Genomic DNA, 27014 nt, shown 5'->3' with positions numbered 1-27014 from the left:
CTAATGCCTCCTCCCTGACTTTTTACAGTGGCCCTTTTTCTGGAGAAGTGGGTAGAAGGACTTTTTCTATACCTCAAAAAAAGTTCATGTTAACAGAACTTTCTCAGAGGGAGCCCCATCTGGCCAGAGACTCTCTTGTGGCTCTGCCTCCCCAGCTGAGCTACCCAAGGGATCCAGAAAGTCAGAGAAAGTCAGAGAACACTAGTCACTTTTGCTTACTTAATAAATTAGGGAATGGGCTCCAAAGATTGTTTGTGGGCTAAGAAGGAGAAACCCAAGCAGCTGGTCCCAAGAAGTTTCCTCGGTCCTTTTGAGAAGATTGTCTAACGCTTGTGCCGCTTCTGGGCCTCCCTTTAGCATCTGAAGGATGTCTTCCAATGATGGAACACCGTCTCCCTTCACTTCTTCATCCTCTCAGACCCTAGAAGAAACAGTAGCCCTATCCTGGGTCCCCTAGCCTCATTAGGGTACCATCTCAAATGTGGCATCGTGCAGAAGAAAGGACTTGAGCTGTAGAGTCAGACAGGCCAGGGTTCAAACCTCAGCTGTGGCCACACCACTGCCTGACCTCAGGGAAGTTAATTACTCTGAGCCTTAGTTTGCTCATCTGTAAAAGTGAGAATGATAGAATATACTTAGCTATCCTATCATTATACTTAAATGTACACATATACTTAGATATGACTTATTATATATACTTACTACTTATTCCATATACTTAGATATTATATAGCAAATGATGTTTTATATATATGAAAGCACTTGGTAGGATAACAGGCACTTGTATTTTTATTTCTTTTAATCCTGTCAAAATTTTTAAGTTCTTTCAAGTCTCAATATTGTCTCATTTCACAGAGAAGAAAGTCTTCCTTTTCTTAGAATTAAACCCAAACATCTTTCCTCTCTGCCTAGGGTTCTCTTTCTCCAAATCACATTGTCCCTTAAGTCAAAAGCCACTGAAGTTTCAGAAAGTTGAGAAAACAGCATATAGTCTTTGCATATGCACACAGAAATGGCAGGAGCATTTTCTAGGGAAGGATAAAAAAAAACCCTTTGGTTTTAAGTCCTACGGATCCCACCAACCTATAGTCTGAGTCTCGGAAACAGAAAAAGAAGAGAAGAATGTTACCAACCTTCGTGCAGTTGCTGCCAGAGGTCCAGTCGGGGGGAGAAGGATAATCTAAGGGGGAAGGGGAAGGTGCTGGCTATTTAAAGTGTGATTCCAACTCCTCCGCTGCATTTGTAATTCTAAACTTGGCCCAGCCCACATTCCGCCCTCCTGCCTCCCCACTCCCCTGTTCTCCCCTCCCCTCGGGCACCAGACAACTCACACTTGAGTGACTTCACAGCCCGGGGAGTGTGTGCACACCCTGGCAGGTCAGGCCAGTTGCTTGTGAGCTTATCGGCGGCCAGCACGCTCTCCTCCCTGTAGCTCACGTGCTCCTCCCTCTTGGTGACCTCAGGGTCTTTCTAGAAGGGTCCTGCCTTCCACCCCTTTCTCCAACTCAGGTGCTCCTATAAATCCATCAAGAATAGGTGTTTCTTTGGTCAGATGCTGTGTAGATTAATTTAAAATACATTTATCTTACCCTTTTGCAGCTTACAATTTGGAATGGACAATGATTTAGAATAAAGACATACAGATTATAGAATTCTGAGAAGTCAGGAAAACTTCCTAAACACACACACACATTTATACACATATAGAAAAGTCTGAAAAAATATTCACTGAACAGTTAATAGTAGTTACATTAGGAGAGTAGGGTTGGAGCCAGCAGATGTAGTAGAGAGACATTCACTTCTATTTTTAAGCTTCAGTTTTGTTTGAATTTTTAAATAATGTGCTAGAGTTGATTTTTTTAAAATAATTTCTTAAATCAATAAAGAAAAGGAAGTGCCAAGGTTTAAAAGAAAGCAAAGCCCTAAATCTGTCATAAGTGAAGGAGCTGGTTGCGAAGAGGAGGCAGAGGCCGTCACGGGAGCTTTGTTTTGAGGCAGGAACAGCCCAGCGAGGCAGCTGTGGCGAGTGGAGGATCATTCATTCAGCTCGGAGTCGGCTCCAAGGGCCAGGGGCGGGGTCCCCGCTCAGCCACGTGCTGAATGAAGCGCAGTGCTGTGCAGCGGAAAGCGGCTGTGGCTTTGAAGCCAGATGGTCCAGGGTCTGAGTCCTGCTTCTATCACTTTCCAGTTTGTGGCCTTGAGCAAGTATTCAACTTCAGAAAGTCTTGTTTTCTCATCTATAAAAAGGGGAGAATATTCCTTACCTTGCAAGGTTGTGTGAGGTTTCCGGAAATAATGTGTATATGTAAAGGGCTAATGCATAGCAAGCCCTCAAACAGTAGCTATTATTTATCTTTAAGGAATTATTCACAGTGAGCAGGGGCGTTGTCTTGAAAGGGGTGGGTATGAGAGACCCCTGAAACTAGGGGTCCGACGAGACAGTAAGAATGAATCAGGCGGTGGGGGTGGGGTGCTGAATGAGATCATAAAGATGTGCCTGAAAGGACCAAGAGGAATGGAAAGGAGGGTAAATCAGATTCTAAGGAAGTTTCTATTTCTCTCATCCTTCATCCGCCTCAAGGGCGTTGAAGCAGTGGCGGGGAAACACATCGTGACAACAGCGAGAGAGCCTGGTGGACATCATTATTCTTACATTTCAGCTGCCCGTCTTCCTCGCCCCTTCTAACCATCCATCCGTCTGATTTAACTGCGTAAAGCAACAGACCACGGAGTGACGTCAGCATCATGGCGGAGCGAGTCGTTCCCTTGGTCTCTCCCCTCTAAGTGACAACTAAAGGGACGTCTATTAACCAGCAGAGGATTCCCTACACAGCACAACAGGATGCCCATGCGGCTATACAGCTGAAGGTGGGCAGACCGGGCCCGAGGGGAGCAGCGGAACTGGGGCAGCGGCCCCACTCCCGGCAGCGACCCAGGCCGGCCAGCCTCCCTCGGCCGCGGCGCGAAGGCAGCGGAGGCGGGGCGGCGGCGCGAACGTCTGCCCAGCGGCCGAGCCCGCCCGCGAGCGCCTACGTGCGAGCGCCGCCCGCGGCCGCAGCTCCCGGCGACCCCGGCGCCCCGCGGGGAGATACCCCGCCCGCCGGCCGCAGAGCCGGCCGCACACCCAGCCGGCTGGAGCAAAAGAGCAGCCTCCTCCCAGCCCCCCAGCCCCCTAAAAAGGGTGGTGGAAGGTGGAATCTGCTTCCGGAAACAGCAGGAACCACAGAAGGTGACCTCGCGACCCGACACCAGCTCCACCAGCAGCGAGGGATGTATACAAATCCTGGGGTCCCCAGGCCTCCTGCCAGTGACACCAACACCCATGCGCCCAGCACCCCTGGCACCTGTGCAACCAGCACCCCAAGACAACCCAGGAACCTGACAATCTGAACAGACCAATCACAAATAAAGAGATTGAACCAGTAATCAAAAACCTCCCAAATACAAAAGTCCAGGATTAGATAGCGTCTCTGGAGAATTCTACCAAACATTCAAAGAAGATTTAACACCTATCCTTATCAAACTATTCTGAAGCTTGAAGAAGACTGGAAGCTTCCTAACTCATTCTATGAGGCCAGCATCACCCTGATACCAAAGCCAGACAAGGACAACACAAAAAAGGCCAATATCACTGATGAACATAGATGGAAAAATCCTCAACAAAATGTTAGCAAATCGAATACAACAATACATTAAAAGAATCATACGCCAGAATCAAATGGGATTTATTCCAGGGATGCAGGATGGTTCAACATCTGCAAATCAATCAATGTGATACAGCACATTCACAAAATGAGGAATAAAAAACACAGGATCGGGCTGGCCCAGTTTGCACACTCTGCTTCTGCAGCCAGGGTTTTGCCAGTTCAGATCCTGGCTGTGGACATGGCACTGCTCATCAGGCCATGCTGAGGTGGTGTCCCACATTCCATAACTAGAAGGACCCACTACTAAAAAATATACAGCTATGTACTGGGGGGCTTTGGAGAGAAGAAGGAAAAATTTTTAAAAATAATAATACAAAACAAAAAATCACAGGATTGTCTCAATAGATGCAGAGAAAGCATTTGACAAGATCCAACATCCATTTATGATAAAAAAAAAAAAAACCTCTCAATAAAATAGGTATAGAAGGAAAGTACTTCAATATAATAAAGGCCATATATGACAGGCCCACAGCCAACATCATACTCAATGGTGAAAAATTGAAAGCCATCCCTCCGAGAACAGGAACAAGACAAGGGTGCCCACTCTCACCACTCTTATTCAACATAGTACTGGAAGTGTTGGCTAGTGCAATCAGGCAAGAAAAAGAAATAAAAAGGATCCAAATTGGAAAGGAAGGAGTAAAACTCTCACTGTTTGTGGATGACATGATTCTAGATATAGAAAACCCTAAAGAATCCACCAGAAAACTATTAGAAATAATCAACAACTACAGCAAAGTTGCAGGGTACAAAATCAACATATAAAAATAAGTTGCACTTCTTTTGTTTCTTTTTTCTTTTTTTTTAAGATTTTTATTTTTCCTGGGGCCGGCCTGGTGGCGCAACAGTTAAGCGCACATGTTCCGCTTTGGCGGCCCAGGATTCACTGGTTCAGATCCTGGGTGCAGACATGGCACCACTTGGCAAGCCATGCTGTGGCAGGCATCCCACATATAAAGTAGAGGAAGACGGGCATGGATGTTAGCTCAGGGCCAGTCTTCCTCAGCAAAAAGAGGAGGATTGGCAGCAGATGTTAGCTGAGGGCTAATCTTCCTCAAAAAAAAAAAAAAAGATTTTATTTTTCCTTTTTCTCCCAAAGCCCCCTGGTACATAGTTGTGTATTTTTAGTTGTGGGTCCTTCTAGTTGTGGCATGTGGGATGCCGCCTCAGCATGGCTTAATGAGCAGTGCCATGTCCGCACCCAGGATTTGAACCAGCAAAACCCTTGGCCACCAAAGCAGAGCGTGAGAACTTAACCACTCAGCCATGGGGCCAGCCCCATAAGTTGCATTTCTATGCACTAATAACAAACTAGCCGAAAGAAAAGTCAAGCATACAATCCCATTTACAGTGGCAAGAAAAAGAATAAAATATCTAGGAGTGGGGCCGGCCCAGTTGCGCAGTGGTTGGGTTTGCACGTTCCGCTTCAGCAGCCTGGGGTTTGCCGGTTCGGATCCCGGGTGCAGACATGGCACCACTTGGCAAGCCATGCTGTGGCAGGCATCCCACATATAAAGTAGAGGAAGACGGGCATGGATGTTAGCTCAGGGCCAGTCTTCCTCAGCAAAAAGAGGAGGATTGGCAGCAGATGTTAGCTGAGGGCTAATCTTCCTCAAAAAAAAAAAAAAATCTAGGCATAAATTTAGCAAAGGAGGTGAGAGACCTATACAAAGAAAACTATAAGATGTTATTGAAAGAAATAAATGATGACATACAGAAATGGAAAGATATTCCATGCTCATGGATTGGAAGAATAAACTTAGTTAAAATGTCCATGTTGCCTGAAGCAATCCACAGATTCAATGCAATCCCAATTAGAATCCCAATGACATTCTTCACGGAAATAGAACAAAGAATCCTAAAATTTATATGGAACAACAAAAGACCCCGAGTAGCCAAAGCAATCCTGAGAAAAAAGAACAAAGCTGCAGGCATCACAATCCCTGACTTAAAAATATACTACAAAGCTATATTTTTATATATAAACGGCATGGTACTGGCACAAAAGCAGACACTCAGATCAATGGAACAGAATTGAAGGCCCAGAAATAAAACCACACATCTACAGACAGCTAATTTTCGACAAAGGAGCCAAGAACATACAATGGAGAAAGGAAAGTCTCTTCAATAAATGGTGTTGGGAAAACTGGACAGCCACATGCAAAAGAATGAAAGTAAACCATTTTCTTACACCATACACAAAAATTAACTCAAAATGGATTAAAGACTTGAAGCTAAGACCTGAAACCATAAAACTCCTAGTAGAAAATATAGGCAGTACACTCTTTGACATCACTCTTAGCAGTATCTTTTCAAATACCATGTCTACTCTGGCAAGGGAAACAAAATTAAAAATAAGCAAATGGGACTACATCTGACTGAAAATCTTCTGTAAAGCAAAGGAAGCCATGAACAAAACGAAAAGACAGCCATCAACTGGGAGAAAATATTTGCAAATCATATATCTCACGAGGGATTAATTTCCAAAATATGTAAAGAACACATACAACTCAACAACAAAAAAACAATCCTGATCAAAGAATGGGTGAGGATGTGAACAGATATTTTTCTAAAGAAGATATACAGATGGCCAACAGGAACGTGAAAAGATGTTCACCATCACCAATTATTAGGGAAAAGCAAATCAAAACTACAATATTTCACCTTACACCCTTCAGAATGGCTATAATTAACAAGACAAGAAATAACAAATGTTGGAGAGGATGTGGAGAAAAGATAACCCTCACACATTGCTGATGGGAATGCAGACTGCTGCAGCCATTATGGAAAACAGTATGGAGATTCCTCAAAAAGTTAAAGATAGAAACACCATATGATCCAGAAATACCATATCCCACTACTGGATATTTATCCAAAGAACATGAAATCAACAATTCAAAGAGATTTATGTATCCCTATATCACAGTATTATTCACAATAGCCAAAATGTGGAAGCAACCCAAGTGCCCATCAATAGCTGAATGGATAAAGAAGATGTGATACACACACACACACACACACACACACACACACACACACACACACACACGGTGGAATACTACTCAGCCATAAAAAAGACAAAATCGTTCCATTTGTGACAACATGGGTGGACCTTGAGCATATTATGCTAAGAAAATAAGCCAGACAGAGAAAGACAAATACAATATGATTTCACTTATATGTGGAAGATAAACACATGGATAAGGAGAACAGATTCGTGGTTACTGGAGGGGAAAGGGGTTGGGGGAGGGCAAAAGGGTAAAGGCCCACATATGTATGATGATGGATAAAAACTAGACTATCGGTGGTAAACATGATGCAGTCTATACAGAAACTGATATATAATAACGTACACCTGAAGTTTACACAATGTTATAAACCATATGACCTCAATAAAATAATTTTTTAAAAAAAAGCAACGGACCAAAAGGGTCCTCTGGGAGAGGCTGCAAACTCATGCAAAAATGTTCATCTTCAAAGATCATGCTACTATTACTTATCATTGAGTGGTACTTACTAATGACCTATTAACTGAGCATCTAAGCATTGGAAACCCTGGCGTTTGTAATCTAAAATTACCAGATAACTGGAGTTTACTGAGGACTCAAATGCAGTACTCTAAGAAGTTGGCGTACCACGCAGCCTTTGGCAATGTTGCACAGGCTTCCCTGTGTCCTCATACAGGCAAATGATTGGAATAAGCAATTTCCAGGAAAGACTCTCTGTGATTAGGGCATCATCAGGATCATCCTGAGTGATTTTGAGTTGCTGCTCTTGTATTAAGGAATGTTTGGTTTTACTTGTTGATCCTTTTGTTTTTATATAACTGCTGCCATATTACCATTTTGATTACTATTTTATTCCTCTGCAAATCTTTATTATACCTAATTTCTATTTCTCTATCAAGTAGGAATGGACACAGTAGGACTTCTGCCCTGCCTAGATTGACCAAAGTTAAAAAAAAGGTTGGGGGCTGGCCCGGTGGCACAGTGGTTAAGTTTGCATATTCCGCTTCAACGGCCCGGGGTTTGCCAGTTCGGATCCTGGGTGTGGACATGGCACCGCGTGGCAAGCCATGCTGTGGTAGGCATCCCACGTATAAAGTAGAGGAAGATGGGCATGGATGTTAGCTCAGGGCCAGTCTTCCTCAGCAAAAAGAGGAGGGTTGACAGCAGATGTTAGCCCAGGGCCAATCTTCCTTAAAAAAAAAAAAATTTGAGGGGCTGGCCCAGTAGCGTAGTGGTTAAGTTTGCACATTCCACTTCAACAGCCTAGGGTTCACAGGTTCAGATCCTGGGTATGGACCTACACACTGCTCATCAAGCCATGCTGTGGCAGTGTCCCACATACAAAATAGAGGAAGATTGGCACAGATGTTAGCTCAGCGGCAATTTTCCTCAAGCAAAAAGAGGAAGATTGACAACAGATGTTAGCCTAGGGCTAATCTTCCTCACCAAAAAAAAAAGTTTGAGAACCACTGGGAGATGAGTGTTAGTGACAGTCCCTCACAACTCCCTGTCTGTGTTGAGCACAAATCAGGCAGGATTAGCCTTGCATCCTCCTCATGTCACCATCCTCCTTTGGTCTCCTGGGTGCAGGGTCAGGAAAACTGGAAACAGGTAATACTAGAATCAGTATTCAAGAGTTCTTACTTAAGAAACTGCTGAAGTTTTAAGACTCATCTGAGATTCTTAGCGAGGATAACAAAAGGCGATGCTTCCAAAACAGGATGTATGAAACAAAGTGAACCATGGAGAAAGCAGGCCTCAGAGGTCTTGGTTTCTATCAAGTTGACCCTGGGCATATTTAAATGCCAATATGCCATGATATACTCTCCTGACAATTTCTTGCCTCTGCTAGGAGTGGAACAAGAGCAAACAAACTTTAAAAGGAGCATAGTTCATTTCAAAAATAATGTTTCTGAGCAATATCAGTTTCCATGTTGGAATGGGGGGGTGAAGGAAGGGGCGGCGCCTCCCCTCTGGGCGTCTCTGAATTAACAGGCATAGTTCCATTCAAATATGGGGGTCAGGAACATGTTGACCTTTTTGATCTTTTTTCGAATATTACACTGAAAGGGAAGAAAGGAGCACGTAGAACAAACTGAACAACTTATGGTTTGCTAAAACCGGAATAATTTGAGCAAGAAAATGAATAATAATAGTATCAGATTATAACCCAGAGAATAAAATACCTTCATGAGTTCATGATAATACAAATAAATAATCAATTAAATGAATAAATTGGGGAGAAAGGACAGCTCTTCCATGCAGGAGAATTCTAATTAACAAATCTAGAAGGAAAGAGAGAACTAGATAATCACCATTAGATAAATACCACTGTAATAATTGTTGTAAACCAAATCCACCAATGAATGCTAAAATTAGTGGATGAAAATTTGAGGAAGAACAGTTTACATAATCTCAAAGTATCTCCCCCAAGATATTTATTACGTACAAAGAGAAAGATAGTAACTTCACAGTAGAAAAACCAGGCAGAAACCACCTTAACCACGTTACCAAGGTCAACATCACCAGCAATAAGACTTATCAATATCCACATCATGAACCATGTGAGATGATGGACAAAATAACTGATCACTACTTTTCAAAAGTGTGAAAGTCGTGAAAGACAAGGAGACTGAGGAACTGTTTTAGGCTGCAGAAGACTAAGGGAAAATAGCAACTAAATCCAATGTGTGATCCTGGCTAGGATCCTAGCCAGGATGCTAGAACACAAAAGGAACATTAGGGGCCAGCTTGGTTAAATTTGCATGTTCCGCTTCTTGGCGGCCCAGGGTTCGCCGGTTCAGATCCTGGGTGTGGACGTGGCACCACTTGGCAAAAGCCATGCTGTGGTAGGCATCCCACGTATAAACTAGAGGAAGATGGGCACGGATATCAGCTCAGGGCCAGTCTTCCTCAGCAAAAAGAGGAGGATTGTCAGCAGTTAGCTCAGGGCTAACCTTCCTCAAGAAAAAAAAGAAAGAAAAGGGACATTAATGTAAAAACTGGTGAAATCTGAATAAGGTCTTTAGTTTAGTTTAATTGTACTCTACCAATGTTAATTTCCTGGTTCTGACAAACGCACCATGGCTATGTAAGATGTTAACATTAGGAGAAGCTGGGTGAAAGATATATGGAAACTCTGTATTATTTTTGCAACATTTCTGTAAGTCTAAAATTAGTTTAAAATAAAAAGTTTTTATTTAAAGGTTATGATTTGCGCCTGGTTATTGCAGTCCAAGTACTTGACCCTGCTGTGAAAAGCTCGGGGATATTACATTCAAGAACCATAGGTGCTACTGAACACTTCGATGACTCTTCTCTTATACTGTGTTTGACTCCGCATAGGAAAATTAGCCTGAATTCCATAAGCTCAAGGTCTTAAAGAAATAAAATTTATGACAAAGCATACTAATAACATCACTCATCACCGTTACGGTGCCGGCACTGTGCTGCACAGGCACCCTCTCACTTCCCCCTCAGAACACACCTGTGAAACAAGGATGGCTACTATGACCACGTTAAAGATGAGAAAACAGAGGCTTAGAGAGAGTTAAACAACTTGCTTAAGGTCACATAACCAGAAATGGGTAGAGCCAGAACTTGGACTCAGGCTTGTTGGATTCCAAAGTCCATTCTTTCTAACCACGATGCCACGCTTTAACTCCAGAGGGGAAAAAGACAAGAAAAAGCCTAACAAGCACAACTCTAGAACTGGGTTTATTTGGGCTATTGCTGGCCCATGGGATTAAACATAACTTTCTCAGGAAAGAGGTGAGTAAGGAAATGACGAGAAAAATGTTGCTTTCACAGAAAATTTCATCAGACCTGAAGAATATTTTTAAAACGTAATTAGAAGTCTCTCTTCCCTATCCGATGTTTTACAATCCTCCCCCGCTACTCTGGCCTCCCTGTCAAGGAAGGAAAATTATACCTTTCCTCTTGAACTCCAGAAAGTTAATTGCAGTTCTTTTCCAATTGTGTCCAGTTTCTTCTGATCCCTTTTTCCTGATTTCCTGTCTGATTCTCAGAGTACAGAGAGAGGAGAGTTTGCAACATCTATGTGACTCGTCTCAGCAGGAAGCTCGTGGTGGATTAAGTGATCAGGGGCTCTGAGCGGATGCAGAAATTCTCAGCACGGCTCCCACACCCTGACACTACAGCCCAGAGCTATGGCGAGGGTTTTGGGCAGAGCAACAACATGTAAAAACAGCAACTTCAATGGTTGACAGTCTTTTATCCTAAACATTTTTTTTTTTTTTTTTTGGAGGAAGATTAGCCCTCAGCTAACTACTGCCAGTCCTCCTCTTTTTGCTGAGGAAGCCTGGCTCTGAGCTAACATCTGTGCCCATCTTCCTCTAGTTTATACGTGGGACGCCTACCACAGCATGGCTGCCAAGCAGTGCCATGTCCGCACCCGGGATCCGGACCAGCGAACCCCGGGCCGCCGAGAAGCGGAACGTGCGAACTTAACCGCTGCGCCACCGGGCCGGCCCCTTATCCTAAACATTTTTAAACATCACTTAGCTGACTGATGTGGAACTCAAGGTGCCGTCTATATCTCATTCCTCATGGCTGATGACTATTCTCAGTGCAAAGAGGGAGCGGGGACCTAAAAGGGAGTGATAACTATATGGTTCTCCTCTGTCCTGGCTCCCTCAAACAAGAAAAAACCAGACAGGCCCCACTCAAACTGTGTTGTGTCTGTCAGTGCCCACCAATTAAAGAGCACCAGGAAAACACCTGTTGTTAAACAAGTTGGGCTTACTACTCATTGCAACAGAGGAGAATTGTGGGGTGTCTCAGCAAGAGGATGTTAGAAAAGGGTATATTATAAGATCAATGTGTGTTAACTGATTTTAAGGAGGGTTCAGGAACCAGGGCTTTGCTCTGGATTGGGTGCTATTAGGAAGCAGGGATAATTTTATGATCGGACTTCTTAATGAATCATCTAGAAAGCAGGTAAAATGAAGTGAAGCTAAAAATTGGAATTGGTGAGAAAGCAGCAGTCACTCATGTTAGCCAGCATAGGGGAATGTTTGGTCATTGTGTGGTTTGGACAATGTTGATGTTTTTGTCTTTGTCATACATGATCACAGAATGGTCTTCTTTCTGTCTTGAGCCATCATGATCACAAAGTGGCCTTGTCTGATGTTGATGTGTGCAATGGTTTATGTCCAACAGGACAACACCAGGCCCAACTGTGCCAAGCTAGCTCCTAGCGATACCAAGGCCTAATTGATAGTGTCAGTTCAGTTTCTGGCTGTCAGGGGCATCTTTTCTCTTTCTCAGCCATAATAGCCACACACACTCAGAGAACTGCACTGAGATCATGGAAGGTGGTGACTCTTGGGAGAAAAAGAAACCTAAATTTACTCTCAAGGCCTTGGCCACAGGTGTTCACTTCCTATTTCCTATATTCTCCACGCTTCAAACTAATCTCAATCCCAATTTACTCCACTCTTTCTTGTTACATCTTACTCCTGCTCCCTTCATTAAAAAAAGAAAAAATTTGTAGAACAGATTGACATCATTGGGCCATTTTCCTCTCAATTCTTCCATAAGATTAAAATGCAAAATTTTCTGAATCAGAATCACAAAGCATTAATGGGGAGTCTGGAGGAAACCTTGTTTTAGTGGACCTTGTATCAACCAGGAAAGAAAGAATTGTAAGAGAATGACCTCTTTAAGGTGTTGCAACCCTTCTTTTACACTAATATCTCACTGTTTCAGCAAGTCACCTGCTTTATTAAGAACTTTTTAAATTATGGCTGATGGTCCCGCACATGACAATCTGGCCCAATCCGCCCTGCCACTTTACCTCCCTCTACTCTCCAACATATTCCTCCTCTCCAGACTCTTTTCCTCGAGGTCCCCCAAAGATGTCCTATGCCTATGTCGTTTCTGCCTCAGCTGGCATGCCCTCCTTCACTCACTCTCTTTTCAAACCCTAGCTGTTCTTCAAGACTCAGCTGCAATCCCACACTTCCCGATAAGTTGCCACCAGTAATTTCAGCCCCTGCTGGTCTCCCTCTCAACTGAACTTCTGGGGCAGTCGTACCATTTAACTTCACAGTCCCTCTGTGTTGTTTTCTAATTGCTTCCAATGCAGGAGTTTGTGAACTCCTTAAGGGGGAAAAAAAATCTTAGGTTTCCTTCTTGTCAAGGAATACAATAGCGCTGAACATATAGTAGGTGCTAATTGATTGGTGTCAGGCTTCCACCTCAGGTTAGCATCTAAGTGTGTACTAAGACAGGAGGGAAGTAGAGGTGACTGTGCATTTCTTCCCAGGTATACAGCTCACACTACTTTTCAAGGCAAAATTAATGCTGTCAAAATCTGCAATGCCAGGGCTGGCGCAGTGGCACAGCAGTTAAGTGCACACGTTCTGATTCTCGGCAGCCCAGGGCTCGCCAGTTCAGATCCCAGATGCAGACGTGGAACCGCTTGGCAAAAGCTATGCTGTGGTAGGCATCCCATGTATAAAGTAGAGGAAGATGGGCACGGATGTTAGCTCAGGGCCAGTCTTCCTCAGCAAAAAGAGGAGGATTGGCAGTAGTTAGCTCAGGGCTAATCTTCCTCAAAAAAAAAAAAATCTGCAATGCCTTTTACAGAGTGGATGTTAATGAGTGATGCAGCTAAATTGGGAAATCACGAGTACGTGATCCTCCCCTAGAAAGTGATTCCCAAAACTGTGCATCAGAATCACCTACAGAGCTCTATAAATGTATAGATAGCGTGGGGGCTAGAATTGGCCACCCCAAGATACGTCTCTTTGGCATGAGGAATATTTTGGGCTGGTTACTTTTAAAAAACTGCAGACAGGAAAGAAACTCTGAAAAGTAGAATTTACTTACCCTTTGTTAAGAGACATTTACATTGTAAAGGAAATCTCCATCTTTAAAGGTGTCTCCCTCTCTGTACCAGGAAGAAGGGGGGATGACCTTATCTCTAGAAACTCTTAATCAATGTGGAAGGCAAGGACTTAAATCTGCATAATAACCTTACTCTTATTTACTGTACTTGTCTGGTAACCTCCCATAACTGACTCCCCCCACCCCCAACATCCTCCTTTGTCTTCAGCTGAAGATGATATTTAAGGTGGTAGTTTCAGCCATTTTGGCGAGTTGCTCAGTTTGCCTGAGGCTCTCCCATGTATACATGTTATAAAACTTTGTTTAGTTTTCTCCTGTTATTCTGTCTCACGTGAATTTAATTTGTTCTCTGGCCAGAAGGACCCAGAGAGGGTAGAGGAAATGTCTTCCTCCCCTACAATAGCTATATATAACTACCTATATCTACCTAGCTAGTTATACATATATATTATATATAACATATATACATTTATAGTTTGGGCCCCACGTAAGAGATTTTGGTTCATCTCTGGGGAGGGGCCCAGATATCTCTAAATTTTTAGAGCTCCACAATGTGATCCTAGTTCTCACACACATGATCCTGATGCACAAGCAGGGTTGAGAACTCCTGCATCTGAAGAAGGCTACCGTATCAAAACCTGTCTCAGACGCTAGCCTAAATGCCCCAAGAAGCTAAGAGTCTATTATATACTTAAATCATTTCCAAGTAGGAAGATGGTACACCCCACTCAGTGTCCTTTCCCAAATCACATAATCCTTAGCAATTAGGGAGCTTTTATCTTCACACTTAGCCTAGGTTCTCAACCTCAGTTGCCCATTGAAATCATTGGGGAAACATTAAAAAAATTACTAACACTTGGTTCCCAACCCTAAATACTTAATTGCTCTGAAGTATGGCTTGGACCTTGAATTTTTTTTTTAAAAAAGCTCCCTGGATGACTCTAATGGGCAGCTAAAGTCAAAAACCTCTGTAGCCTAAATCCTCTTACTGCTATCTTATTTCTCATTCTGTCCTCAGGGAAGATGTACCACAGCTGGTCTTATATTTGAAACTGTTTTTGAAAGCCACCCTCAGCCTTTTCCTCTCCAAGATAAATAATCACAAATCCTTTCATCTTTCCTAAAAGTGCGTGTTTCTTACCCCACCCACTGTTTTCATTGCTCTCCTCTGGATGCTCTCCAGGGTCTTAACATCCCTATCACGCTGGAGTGTCCAGAATTTCCTCATGATTCCTCCATGCCGTATTCCTGTTGACTGGCTAGTGTCGTGTTTGCTTCAACAATGGCTCTGCCTTGCTGACTGAATTCTTCATTTCCACCAATCACGAAATTCAGCAACTGAAGAACTCTACAAACAGACCAGCAGACTAAGAGGCAGAAGCCTAAAGAAGTGACTATTGGAATACGGTGGTGAGTTCCGCAAGATGACCAATGGAGAAAAAAAAAATAAAGGCGAAAAAGAAAGGGTATAAATGGAGAATGAGGCAAGAGCAAATTTCAGTGTGATGGAAAAAATGGATAACCTGGGAGGCAGAACACTAAAATCTAGTCCTGGATACGATCCTAATTAACCACATAACCTTGGCAATCCATTTCACCTTTCTAGGCCTCCGTTTTTCATACGTAAAATAGGAGAGCAAGACTGGGTCATCGCTAGGTTTCACTTGAGTTCTGAGTCTTCCACAGCTCATCTCAGGCTGCAAGAGAAAACGGGAGCCAGTCTGATCATTCCCCTTTTACTTGATCTGCCCGTAATTCTTTCTCCTGGATACTCTAGTCATTCCAAGAGTTACTATTTTCCCAGTTCTGACAGTCAATGATTATAGTCCAGACCGAGCACCACTAGAAAGGAGGCATCTTTAAGTCAGTCCAATGCCGTCTTCTGAACATAGAAAAACATCTGGGAGTACTCAGTCCACTCAGCAGACACTCAGAACATTTATATGAGTTAAAGATATTTTCCTCAGTCTCCAAGAATTAGAGCTCTAAACAGTAATGACCAGAATAATTAGCGTTCACCTCTTCATCAACAACTATAATACCTACCAAAACTTAGCACCACAATAAGTCACCAATATTAACGGTTATGGCACTGTGCCAGGCACTTTAACATCCATTCTCTTCTTTAGTCTTTATTGACAACCCAGAAAGATTAGCATTATCCCTGTTGTATAGGTAAGAAACTGCAGCTTCAGACAGAAGTAAATTACCGGAGATTCCAAAGCAACTAAGTAACACAGGATTGGAATTCAGGTCTCCCCCAGATTCTTCTGCTTCACCCAGCAGAGGTAAAATACCGCGAAGTTAATAAAGCTTACGTTCCAGAGCCCCTCGCTTGCATAGGTGCCTTCCAATCCTCTGTATCTAGTGTTGAATTTCTAATTTTGCACTATTTTTCATAAAGAGGACCCCTGCAACTGTCTAAACTTCAAGTCCTACAAAACCTAGATCCACCCCTGAACAAGCTTCCCAAGTGAACATAAGCACTACCCTGTTTAGTAATTTCAGTCTGAGGGCATTTTTTTAAACACAAATTCAAGAGGAATCCTTGCTGGCTTTCTGCTCTGGGAATCTATGCTGCTACTTTAAAGAAATAATCAAGTAAGGTTTCACCCTGTGCCATGTGACATGGATCACTCACTGTTCGTTCTTTTCCCACTGTTACTTTGTACCCAAGGTATGCTTCTCCCATGGCAGTCTGGATTCCCTCTCTCCCTGTGGCAGGACTGCTAAAGTGAGTTTCGTCCTGAGGCATGCCTTCAGTTCTGGTTTGCGTAGATCTCTAGCCTTCGCTTGACGTGTAGTAATGACTGCTCTGCCCATCCTGCTGCCTCTTGCACAGTCTGCTCTTTGGACCAGAGCCTGCAGCTGCTTGGGTATTGGACCTCAGCTGCTCTTTATAGCCATAAAGGCAATGCTTGTTGACCACGTGGAAAGAAATGACTTGAAAAGAGGGCGGGGGAGCATTTTATACTTCAATTTCCATTAGATAGGTCCTAATACCAGAATTTTTCACATTTCATTCTAGCTTCTTCTATAACTCCATCAAAATATTCTAACCCTATTTTTTATCTACTGTTCCTTCCCTTCATGTCGACCTTAGTTATCGGATCCCTGTTCTTCTTTAGATTAAGACAAATTTTCCCTCTTTCCTTCCCTCTCTGCAAACCAGAGAGGGTGCAGATACAACTTTGGAAAAACATAGTTTAGCAGAGGAATATCTTGGGAACTGGGAATTTCATGTAAACTCAGAACATCTTCTCTCACCACCTATCCACTCATCACCTCCCTTAGTCCCAATACCTCCCACATAACTACAGCCATCTCACAAATCAGAAAAATCCTTGCTCGGTAACCAAATATTTATTGTACAATGGTAGCTGAATCAGTAATATTAAAAAAAACAAGACGGAATTAGGCTATTTATACAGAATATTTCCCAGACACATTTTTCATGCAAGCATGAGCCATCTTTTTTTTTTTTTTTGAGGAAGATTAGCCCTGAGCTAACATCTGCTGCCAAGACGCCTCTTTTTGCTGAGGAAGACTGGCCCTGAGCTAACATCCGTGCCCGTCTTCCTCTACTTTATATGTGGGACACCTGCCACAGCATGGCTTGATGAACGGTGCCATGTCCGCACCCGGGATCCGAACCGGCAAACCCTGGGCCACTGAAGCAGAACGTGCGCACTCAACTTCTGTGCCACCAGGCTGGCCCCATAATTAGTCATCTTTTAGGATGGTTTAGACACTATCCTATTGGCAGCAGAAGCATGGAAAAGTTGACATTAGGATGCACGGAAATCTTAGGGCTATGTAATTCTAAGACATGTATTATCGATAGAACCTAGAGCAATAGAATATTAAATATACCCCAGAAAAGAACTGCAAAACAAACACACAAAGCCAGCACTGACTCATGTCCTTGCTGAGGTGTAAATAAGCCTGTAGACAAGTGGATATATGGAAATTGCCCATCAGTAGCAGAGATAGCAATCTTATTACCTTGGAAAGGAATTATCATTAGTTTACAAACTCAGCGTGAGATGCTTTAAAACTCTCAATTCTGCTTCCAGTTTCTTCTCTTGCCTCCTATCCTTGCTTACTACGTATCAAGAAATCAATTTACTAAACTCCCAATTTATCCATCCCTAGAAACAAAATAGAAATTCTCAGGATGCATGGGAAAGATAAGAAGATAGTAATTTCAATGATAAGGGAATCTTCACATTTCCATATCTGTGAATGGAAGTTGAGAATGGAAAAATACAGCAATTTTTCCTGACAGCCTCCAAAAGCATGAGGCTACAGAAGAAAAAAAAATGTACAGAGAGAAAACAAATTGCAAAGACTCTTAACTATGCATACTATAAATCTTCTGAATTAAAAAATTCAGGGAGATCTGACTCCTTCATCCAGAATTGTCATTTAAAGATCAAAAGAATGCTTTGCATAGACATTAAAAAGGATATGAACAATTTGGAGTGTGTTCAGAAGACAACTGAACAGTAGGATCAAGGAAATCAGGTCACATAGAAATAGACTTGATGAGATTTGGAGATTTCTATTTCTCTAAGCAGCAGCAAAGATTTGCCCCGTTGAACGCAGGACAGCTTTGGCCAAAGCGTGGTTATAATTTCCCCAAACTGCGGCAGTCTGATAAAAGTTTAGCCCAAACGAGAAAAGCCACTGCTTTCCTTCTCATGAACATAGAAAAACAAAGCTATTACACTTCTCTTTTTCAATCTAACTTGAATAGGAAAGCATGGACAGAGTGAATTTTGTAAGGCCTGAAGAAGTTACCTTTTCTCAGGCACTTCAATCTTAATCTGATGCAGCATACTACTCACATTGTGTGAGTTGGCAGACCGTCTCTAAAGTGGTCCCCCATGGTCCCTGCTTCTTGTTCAGACCCTTGGTGATCTCCTCCCCTTGAGTGTGACCAGGACCTGTGACTTACTTCCAACCAATAGAATATGGCAAAGGTGACATGATGTATGTGTCCATGATTATGTTATATAAGATTGTAACATCTCTCTCACTAGGAGACCCTTTCCCTTGCTGGCTTTGAAGAAACAAGTGGCCATGCTGGGAAAGCTCACAAGCCAAGGAATGGAGGATGGCCTCTGGCAGGTGGCCAAGAAAAAACTGAGGCCCTCAGTTTGGCAACACACAAGGAACTAAATGCTACAACCACCACACGAGCTTGGGAGAGATTCTTCCCCAGCCAAGCTGCAACTGAGATCACCTTGACCACCACGTTGTGACCCCGAAGCAGAAGACCCAGAAAAGCTGTGCCCTAATTCCCAATCCACAGACATTGTGAGGTAATGTTCGTTGTTTTTCAGCTGCTAAATTTGTGGTAATATTGTTACACAGCAATAGATAACTAATGCAGTGAATATCCTGAATGTATACACATATGGAAAGTTGTGTTTGCATATGAAAGGTTTTGGAATGACTATATTTACACATGCATGGAAATGCAAGGCAGATGCTCAGATACTTTCAAGAGTGAATGAGGGGCCAGCGCGGGGGGGGGGGGGGGGGGGGGGGGACGGGGGGCGGGGGACGACCCCCGAGTGGTTAAGTTCGTGCACTCCGAGTTGGCGGCCCAGGGTCTCCCCGGTTCAGATCCTGGGCGTGCACATGGCACTACTCATCAAGCCATGCTGAGGCGGCGTCCCACATGCCACAACTAGAAGGACCCACAACTGAAAATATACAACTATGTACCAGGGGGCTTTGGGGAGAAAAAGGAAAAAATAAAATCTTAAAAAAAAAAAAAGTGAATGAGTAAGCTGTAAGAAACTTAACAAATGTAGTCAAGAGAGGAATAATCTAAAGAAAAAGCATCCCTCACACCAATTAATGGAACAAAGATTTAGTATAGAGAATAAAACTATAAAAGTATTAAGCAAAATTATGGAGGTATTTTTATTATCCTGTAGAGGAGAAGGTCATTCTAAGCATATGAAGAAAACCAGGAAATATAAAAATTAAAGAGGTTAAGTTTACATCATAAAATTTAATAACTTCTATAAAGAAAAATATATAAATAAGGTTAAAAGACTGATAACAAGGTGGTCAAAAATTTGCAACACAAGACAAAGAAATAATGTCTTCAATATACATAGCTCTTAAAAATCATTAAGATTCCATTTAATGCAAAACTATATAGCCATTAAAAACAATACAAATCTATATTTATTATCTTATACAAACATTCTCAAGTAAAAGAAGCAAGTTACAAAGCAGTACATAGAGTGTGACCTCAGTTATGTAAAGGTGTACATATTTGTATATATGCATAATAAATATGCATGGATAGCTGAAAGAAATTTGGTTAAATCTTAGTGGTCATTTTTTGGTGGAGGATGATTTTTTATTTATTTACTTTTAGTATTTTTTTAAACAAATGTCCATGTATTATTTAAAAAAAAAAGAAATATATTTTCCCCAAAATGCTTTAGAAATATTAGTGTATTTATAAAGCAGAAATCTATATTTGGCAGAGAGGTTAGTCAGACTGCAAAACATCTAGGGAAGAAACACCAAGTGAGGGGATGGCCCAGTGGCATAGTGGTTAAGTTTGCGTGCTCCAATTCAGCAGCCCAGGAGTCCCAGGTTTGGATCCTGGGCATAGACCTGCACACCACTCGTCAGGCCGTACTGTGGCAGTGTCTCACATATAAAATAGAGAAAGCTTGGTACAAACGTTAGCTCAGTGACAATCTTGCTCAAGTGAAAAGAGAAGGATTGGCAATGAATGTTGGCTCAGGGCCTACCTTCCTCACCACCCACCCCCACCAAAAAGGAAAAGAAACACCAAGTGAAGAAACACCAATGTGAAAGACACTTAAAATAACTTTATAGATGGGATCAACACCAGCAAGTTGCGATCATTCCTGGAGACTAAATTATGTCAGGGAGAATGCTCCTGAGATAATTTCCATTGCTGATAATTTACGAGCTGAAGGGAAAAAAGCAGACTAGAGATGTTTTAAAATAGCTTGGGGAAAAAATGGGGGCAACTTTGAATATGATACTAAAAGGTATAGAGAGTAAAATAACGGAATGGTCTATTAAGTTCCATTACCAAATTAATGATCTTGTCATACTGGTGATGGTTGCATGCACTGGCAAAGGTGGGAAGCACAAATTGGAAAATATGCAAGATGTCCTAATTATACACAGCTCTTAAAAACCATTAAGATTCTTTATAATGCATTTAGAACTGTGGTTCTCAACTCTGGCTGCATTATGAACATCACCTGGAAGCTTTTTAAAAAATCCTAATGCTTTGGTCTAGAAAAGGCAAATCTAGAGAGACATAAGTAGATTCATGGCCACAGGGGGTTGGGAGTGGAAACAGGGAGTGACTACGAATGGGCACGGACATTCTTTTTGGGGTAATGGGAACATTCTAAAATTAGATTGTGGTGATGGTTGCACAATTCTGTAAATTTACTAAAAATCATTGACTCATATTAAAATGAGTGAATTTTGTGGTATTACACCTCAATAAAGCTGTTAAAAAAAAAAAATACTGGTCCTTGCGCTCTACTCTGAGATACTCTGATTCAATTGGTCTGGGGTGGGAATGGTAGGGATGGTTTTTTAAAGCTCTCCAGATGATTCTAACATGCCACCAGGGCTGAGAACCACCAATTCAGTTATATGAAACCACTTTACAAAATTACTTTCATGTTACAAAGACCAGGCTCTTTGAGAGAGAGAATATTCAGGGTTTCAGACCACTTTTGGTTTCCACTGTACATCTACAACTGTACAAATGGAATACTATTCATATTCATTGTGAACTCTATCTTGTTGGGGTGACTATACAGACATATAGTTCCACCTTTAGAATTGCAGCCTGAAAGCTAAAAGGATGCTCTGAATATATATTTAAGATGGATATGAAGTAAGCTATTAGTTCAGAAAAATTCAACGAGCTTGAGTTTGAAGGGACTCAAAGTCACAGCACATGAAAAAGAATAATATTAAATCAGAAGATTGAAATGAGGGTTTGGGAGGTACAAATAATGGCTATTGTCAAATATTGAAAGGCTGCCAAACAGAGGGCAGTTGAACTAGTTTTTCATATCCTCAAAAGAATCAGGATTGACACATGAGTCTACAGGAAGATGGATTTCAGTTCTTTGTAGGGAAGATCTTTACAATAATCTTGTGTGAGGTACTGTGCTAGCTTCTGGAGATATAAATGAAGTGGCTAGAATACAGTCTGGTGGTTCTCAAACTTCAGCATGCATCACAGTCACCTGGAGGGCTTATTAAAATGCAGGTTGTTGGCCCCGCCCCAGAGTTTCTGATTCAGGATGTCTCAGGTGGGGCCCAAGAATTTGCATTTCTAACAAATTCCCCTGTGCTGCTGATCTGGAGACCACACTTTGAGGACTATTTTATAATCTAAATGCTATCAGAGCTCCGTGAAACGACATCTGAATCAGATTACGAGGACATGAGTAACCTGAAAGACTTCTCAGAAGAGTTTTGGGGATGAGCTGAATTTTGAAGAAAGAGAAGGTAGTAAAAGGGTAGAGGAGGGCATGGCAGTCAAACATAGAGAACAATAAATTGAGAGGGACAATATACAGCGAGGAGCAAAGGCATGAAACAGCATTCATTCAAGTTATTTATTGACTGTTTACTATACGCAGAGTATTGTTCTAATTGCTGGGAAGAGAGAGAGAAAGGAAACAAAGTTCCGGCCCTCATAGAACTCATAAACAAATACATCACATACTGCAAAGTCCCACAGGGAGTAGAAGAAGCTGTTGTGAAAGACAACAAGGCCTCTGAAGAGGCAGCATTTAAACTGACACCTCAAGAACGAAAGAGCTAGAAGAGCATTCCAGACAGAGCTTAGCATGTATAAGGAAACGAAAATCTGTGTGTCTGAGCACAGTGACTGAGGATGTCTGTGGAAGCAGAGGAGCTTAGAAAGGTAAACAGAGGCAGATTCCATAGGACAATGTAATGAACAGACTGGCTGTTTTTAAATTTTTTTTGAGGAAGATCAGCCCTGAGCTAACATCTGCCAATCCTCCTCTTTTTGCTGAGGAAGACTGGCCCTGAGCTAACATCCGTGCCCATCTTCCTCTACTTGCTATGTAGGACGCCTGCCACAGCATGGCTGGATGAACAGTGCCACGCCCACACCTGGGATCTGAACCGGTGAACCCCAGGCCACCAAAGCAGAACGTGCCCACTTAACCACTGCACCACTGGGCCGGCCCCAGATTGGCTCTTTAGATAGTTCATTCTGGTAGTAATTTGGAATATAAACTAGAGATCGACTAGACTAAAGACTAGCATAGAAATCTAGGTGAAAAGTGATAAGGGCTTGAACTAATGCATCACAATGGGAACAGAGGAGATGGAGATAAAGATAAGACTAGTGAATCTAAAGGATTGAGTGATCTAATTGCATACAGGAAGTGAGTGGGCAGAAAGAATATAAGGTGGTTCACAGAATTTTGGCTTGGGCAACTAGCTATTCTAGAAAGGAAGTGGTGTCAGTGTGGTAAGGAGGCAAGTTTGGGCTTTTACACAATGAGTTTTTAAAACAAATACAAGTGGAAATGTTTACTGGTTGATTAAAGAGCAAAGAGCGAGCATGGGCAGGTGACATTGATTTGGGAAACATAAATAAAACTGGCAATTGAGGATGAGTATATAGAGAAGAGCCTCTGACGACACCATTTTAAGGGGGTAAACAGGAAAAGAGGCTGATTAAAGAGCAGCTAGAGAGAAGAAAAATTAGGAAAAAATTGTGACCAAGAAGCCAACGGAGGAGTTTTAAAAAGCGAATGGACAACAGTGTCAAATGCTGAAGAGAGGTCAAGAATTGATGTGTCCACTGGACTTAGCAATATGTATTTAGTTGATGACTTTAGTAAGAGTAATTTCAGTGGAATGTTGAGGGTAGAATCCAGATTACAATAGACTGAGAAATGAACTGAAAGTGAAGTAGAGAGAACAAATGGGGCTTGGCCACAAAAGAAAGAAGGTAAAAAGAGAGCAGAAGTGAGATAGGTTCAAGGAAGAATATTAACATAGGAGAGACTTGAGCACACTTATATGCTAAATAAGGGAGAGAGAGGAGACACTGAAGATAAAGAAGAGAGGAGGTGACTGATGGAATAAGGTCTCCTAAGTAGTTAACATGGGATGGGATTCACTGACTTGCTCATTTGCCTACACATTCAGTGTTGGCCAGAGAACAGACACCTCTCCTGAGACAGATGAGGACGTTGTTGGTAGAGGTGACCAGGAAAGCCTAGAGCTCTCCTAGTAACCTTCAATTTCTTCAGTGTTAGGAGGTAGGCCTCTGCTGAGGGTAGAGAGGTAGTGGGATGGGGAGACGAAATTCTGAAATAGTCTTTAAGAACTGAAGAGGTTGCTGGATCATTCGGGCTGCTGAACTGCTTTGAGAGCCACCTACTTGGGTCAATTTGTGATGCCACTCAGTAGTATTCAGCAGATCATGAGAGCAAGAGTCAGATGGCTAAAATGATCCAGGGACAAGGTTCTGCAGGGCCAGAGAGATTGGGAAACAACAGATCATGAGTGAGCAATGGGCCACACAGTCTACGCTAAATGGAGAAGAAAGGGGGTGAATCCAGAGTGAACTGACAGAACGGAAGAAAAAAGTGACTAAGGAATTGCAGTCAAAGAGTAAACATACTGAGAGGAAGAGATCAAAGGACAACATATTAAAAATTAGTATGAACAGGATCCTAGAATTTAACATTTCAGAAATTTTGACAGAGTACAAGGTATGGCCTTGAAATTGATTTGTTAAATGGTGTGAAAATGATTATTGGAGGTGGAGGTCCAGAAACTGTAAGGTCATCCATGACCAACGATATTGCCCAGAATAATGGCACGGCTGGGGCAGAGACACCATGAACCATCAAAGTCCTCAATGAATGTAAAAGAGTAACCAGAGATGACAGTGATGAGGATGGACGGTACAGCTGAATAGCAGAGGCCTCAAAGTGTGGTAAGAAAAATCAGGAATACAGGGGCAAAAGCCCCTATAATCCACCAGTTCACACCTTGTAGTAGTAAAGTGAGAAAATGAGCATCCTTCATTTGAAATAGCCCCAACATAAATACGGCTGAGGGAGAGCCAGGTTCCAGTTAATGAAAAAATAGGAAAGTTTATGTACAAAGGATATAGAAACAAGTGTCTCGTAGAATGCAAAGAATTGGCAGGAAGGGCAGGAATGGGAAAATGAATTGAACATAGCAGGTAACAGCACAGGAATATGAGGAGAAACGACTGATGACTGGATGGGCTTCTATTTTAGATGGCCACAAAGAATTACAGGGACAAGAAGCAAAGTGAACTAAACCAGCCTCAATGTTCCAACTGGAACTCTGGAGCAAAGTTTCTATGACAAAATAAACATAGGCACTAGGCACTGACCAAGACTTAAATGTGCTTGAATTGTTCTGGGTTCCAGAAGTAACATTAATGATAATCTGTTTTGTGTCTCAACAAAGTTTAGCCCTAAGTATAGAAGATGGCAGGGTTAGGCCAGAAGGAAGACTAATGCTGCCAGTGCTCAGATGGCCTATTGGTTTCAGCAGAATGCAGCTTAGTATGGAGAGAAGAGGGGCCTATACTTTGACTGGGGGAAAAAATATTACTCACGAGGTCCAGGTACCAATTCAGGAGGGACTGGCATAGTTAGGTATGTCAAAATGTCTGATATCCTTGCCCATCTCCACAGAGTTCGGCACTAGATAGAATGGCAAGATGCCAGTCTTGAAGCATACATAAGTGCACAAAGAACTCTGCAAAATTCAGACCAAACGAAGGGAAAACTATGGGTAAGCTCTCATATGGATGTTAAGTGACCAATACTTACATTTTCTAAAAATAGGATAGCTATTCAATATAGGTTGTATGTTCCTTTTTTTTTAAGGAAGATTAACCCTGAGCTGACATCTGCTGCCAAGCCTCCTCTTTTTTGCTGAGGAAGACTGGCCCTGAGCTAACATCCATGCCCATCCTCCTCTACTTTATACGTGGGACGCCTGCCACAGGATGGCCTGACAAGCAGTGCCATGTCCACACCTGGGATCTGAACCGGTGAACCCCGGGCTGCCAAAGTGGAACGTGAGAACTTAACTGCTGCACCACCGGGCTGGCCCCAGTATGTTCCCTCTTTGGGAGTAATGAATAGATTTTTCTATCATTAAATGGGGATTTGGACTACACGTCCAAAATTCTTTTACTATCTTCCTCTTTAAATTCTATAAAAGTTTTAGTAAAAAACATCCTTAAAAATCATCATTATGTCTTACTCTCTCTCAAGGAGAGGGCCTGTAACTTAAACGTCTTCCTGTCCACACGAACTAACCCATACACGGTAGGAAACTGAGACTCAAAAGAGCTAACATAAGGTCATACATAGAGCTAAAACTCAAGATTATTTGATTCCTAAATCCAGTGTTTCTTTACCTTATGTAATCCTAAAGTCCTCATCTTGGCTTTTGAAGGTTTTTTTTTTTTGACTACAGAAAATTCTGACTTCATCCTTATACCCCTGGCAACTCATCAGAGTTCCTTAACACAGGCATCACCAGACAGAACCACTAAGTCATTCTTAAGGTTTCTGTGGTGCCCTTTTTTCCGTTAACAAGATACACAATCTAGCTCCAAAAGACAAGGTTAGAGAAAATCCTTGCCTAGTAAAGAAATTTCATGGAACTTTACTGTATGGAAATATTAATTAAATCTCCTTTCCTCCTATTAAAAGTAGAATAGATATACACTTTAAAGAGCAAACAGATGAGAAAAGAAATTCCAAAATCACTCTGTTTATTCACATAGTGTTTGATTGTATTGTTTTCTACTTATATCATGTGTGACTTCCCAATTCACAGCTAAGCTTTCCATAAAGAGATTCTGGATATTCAATTTATTGGTATCAATCACACCACCAAGGCCTCAAGAAATACTTAATCTAAACTGGGAGCCTCCCACAAAATTTTTTAAAAGAAGAATTTCTCACCTTATGAAATTTTGGGTGTCTTTTTTTTGTTGGCAAGAAAATTCTTTGCCAAGGTTAAGAGATAACCAGATTTTTCCCTCTTTCTTCCCACTAAGTTCTCCCCAAGACACACAGTGACAGTCACACACTTCATGTTTGAGGCCGATCTCACTGCAAGCAGAACCTTAACATCTTCAGCAATGCCTGCATGACCTGGTAACTCCGGCAATGAGAAAAAAGGGCTATTTACTTGTAAGAAGTTACAGTTTGAACTAGTTTTAAGTATTAGGAGGCCAAAGGAAAGTCTGTCTTCATTTTCCCTGCTATTACTCATTCACTGCAAAGAATAAACCGCTCAAGAATCAAAGGTGGGGAAATGTCTGTTGGTCATC

At 42.1% G+C, this 27014-nt stretch overlaps 2 protein-coding genes and 1 long non-coding RNA gene across 16 annotated transcripts in view; 1 reads left to right on the top strand and 2 right to left on the bottom strand.

Moving 5' to 3' along the window:
* SLC6A13 (solute carrier family 6 member 13) overlaps positions 1-1464 on the bottom strand; it is a 38648-nt gene extending 37184 nt beyond the window's left edge. For 7 of the 13 annotated variants that reach the window (XR_011540245.1, XR_011540246.1, XM_070620457.1 and 4 more), the window contains exons 1-3: positions 1332-1464; positions 1134-1180; positions 220-421 (exon numbers count right to left, since the gene is read on the bottom strand). The gene's annotated coding sequence lies outside the window, so the exon portion shown is untranslated. The remainder of the gene's footprint in view (positions 1-219; positions 422-1133; positions 1181-1331) is intronic. The other 6 variants (XM_070620458.1, XM_070620460.1, XM_070620461.1 and 3 more) reach the window with 2 other exon arrangements.
* KDM5A (lysine demethylase 5A) overlaps positions 1387-27014 on the bottom strand; it is a 117324-nt gene continuing 91696 nt past the window's right edge. Inside the window, exon 28 of the mRNA XM_070620431.1 lies at positions 1387-1515. Within this exon, the coding sequence (XP_070476532.1) occupies positions 1471-1515 (45 nt within the window). The 3' untranslated portion in view covers positions 1387-1470. The remainder of the gene's footprint in view (positions 1516-27014) is intronic.
* LOC139083490 (uncharacterized) lies at positions 10347-26989 on the top strand. 2 transcript variants are annotated; one of them, XR_011540250.1, is made up of 5 exons: positions 10347-10486; positions 14772-14998; positions 18634-18915; positions 25357-25456; positions 25552-26986. It is a non-coding gene; the product is annotated as an uncharacterized lncRNA (long non-coding RNA). The 2 variants fall into 2 exon arrangements; XR_011540249.1 differs by lacking the exon at positions 25357-25456 and having other exon boundaries at positions 25552-26989.

The sequence above is a fragment of the Equus przewalskii genome, chromosome 5 (genome assembly GCF_037783145.1).
Source record: "Equus przewalskii isolate Varuska chromosome 5, EquPr2, whole genome shotgun sequence".
NCBI lineage: Eukaryota > Metazoa > Chordata > Mammalia > Perissodactyla > Equidae > Equus > Equus przewalskii.
This window is presented reverse-complemented; position numbering and strand designations above follow the sequence as displayed.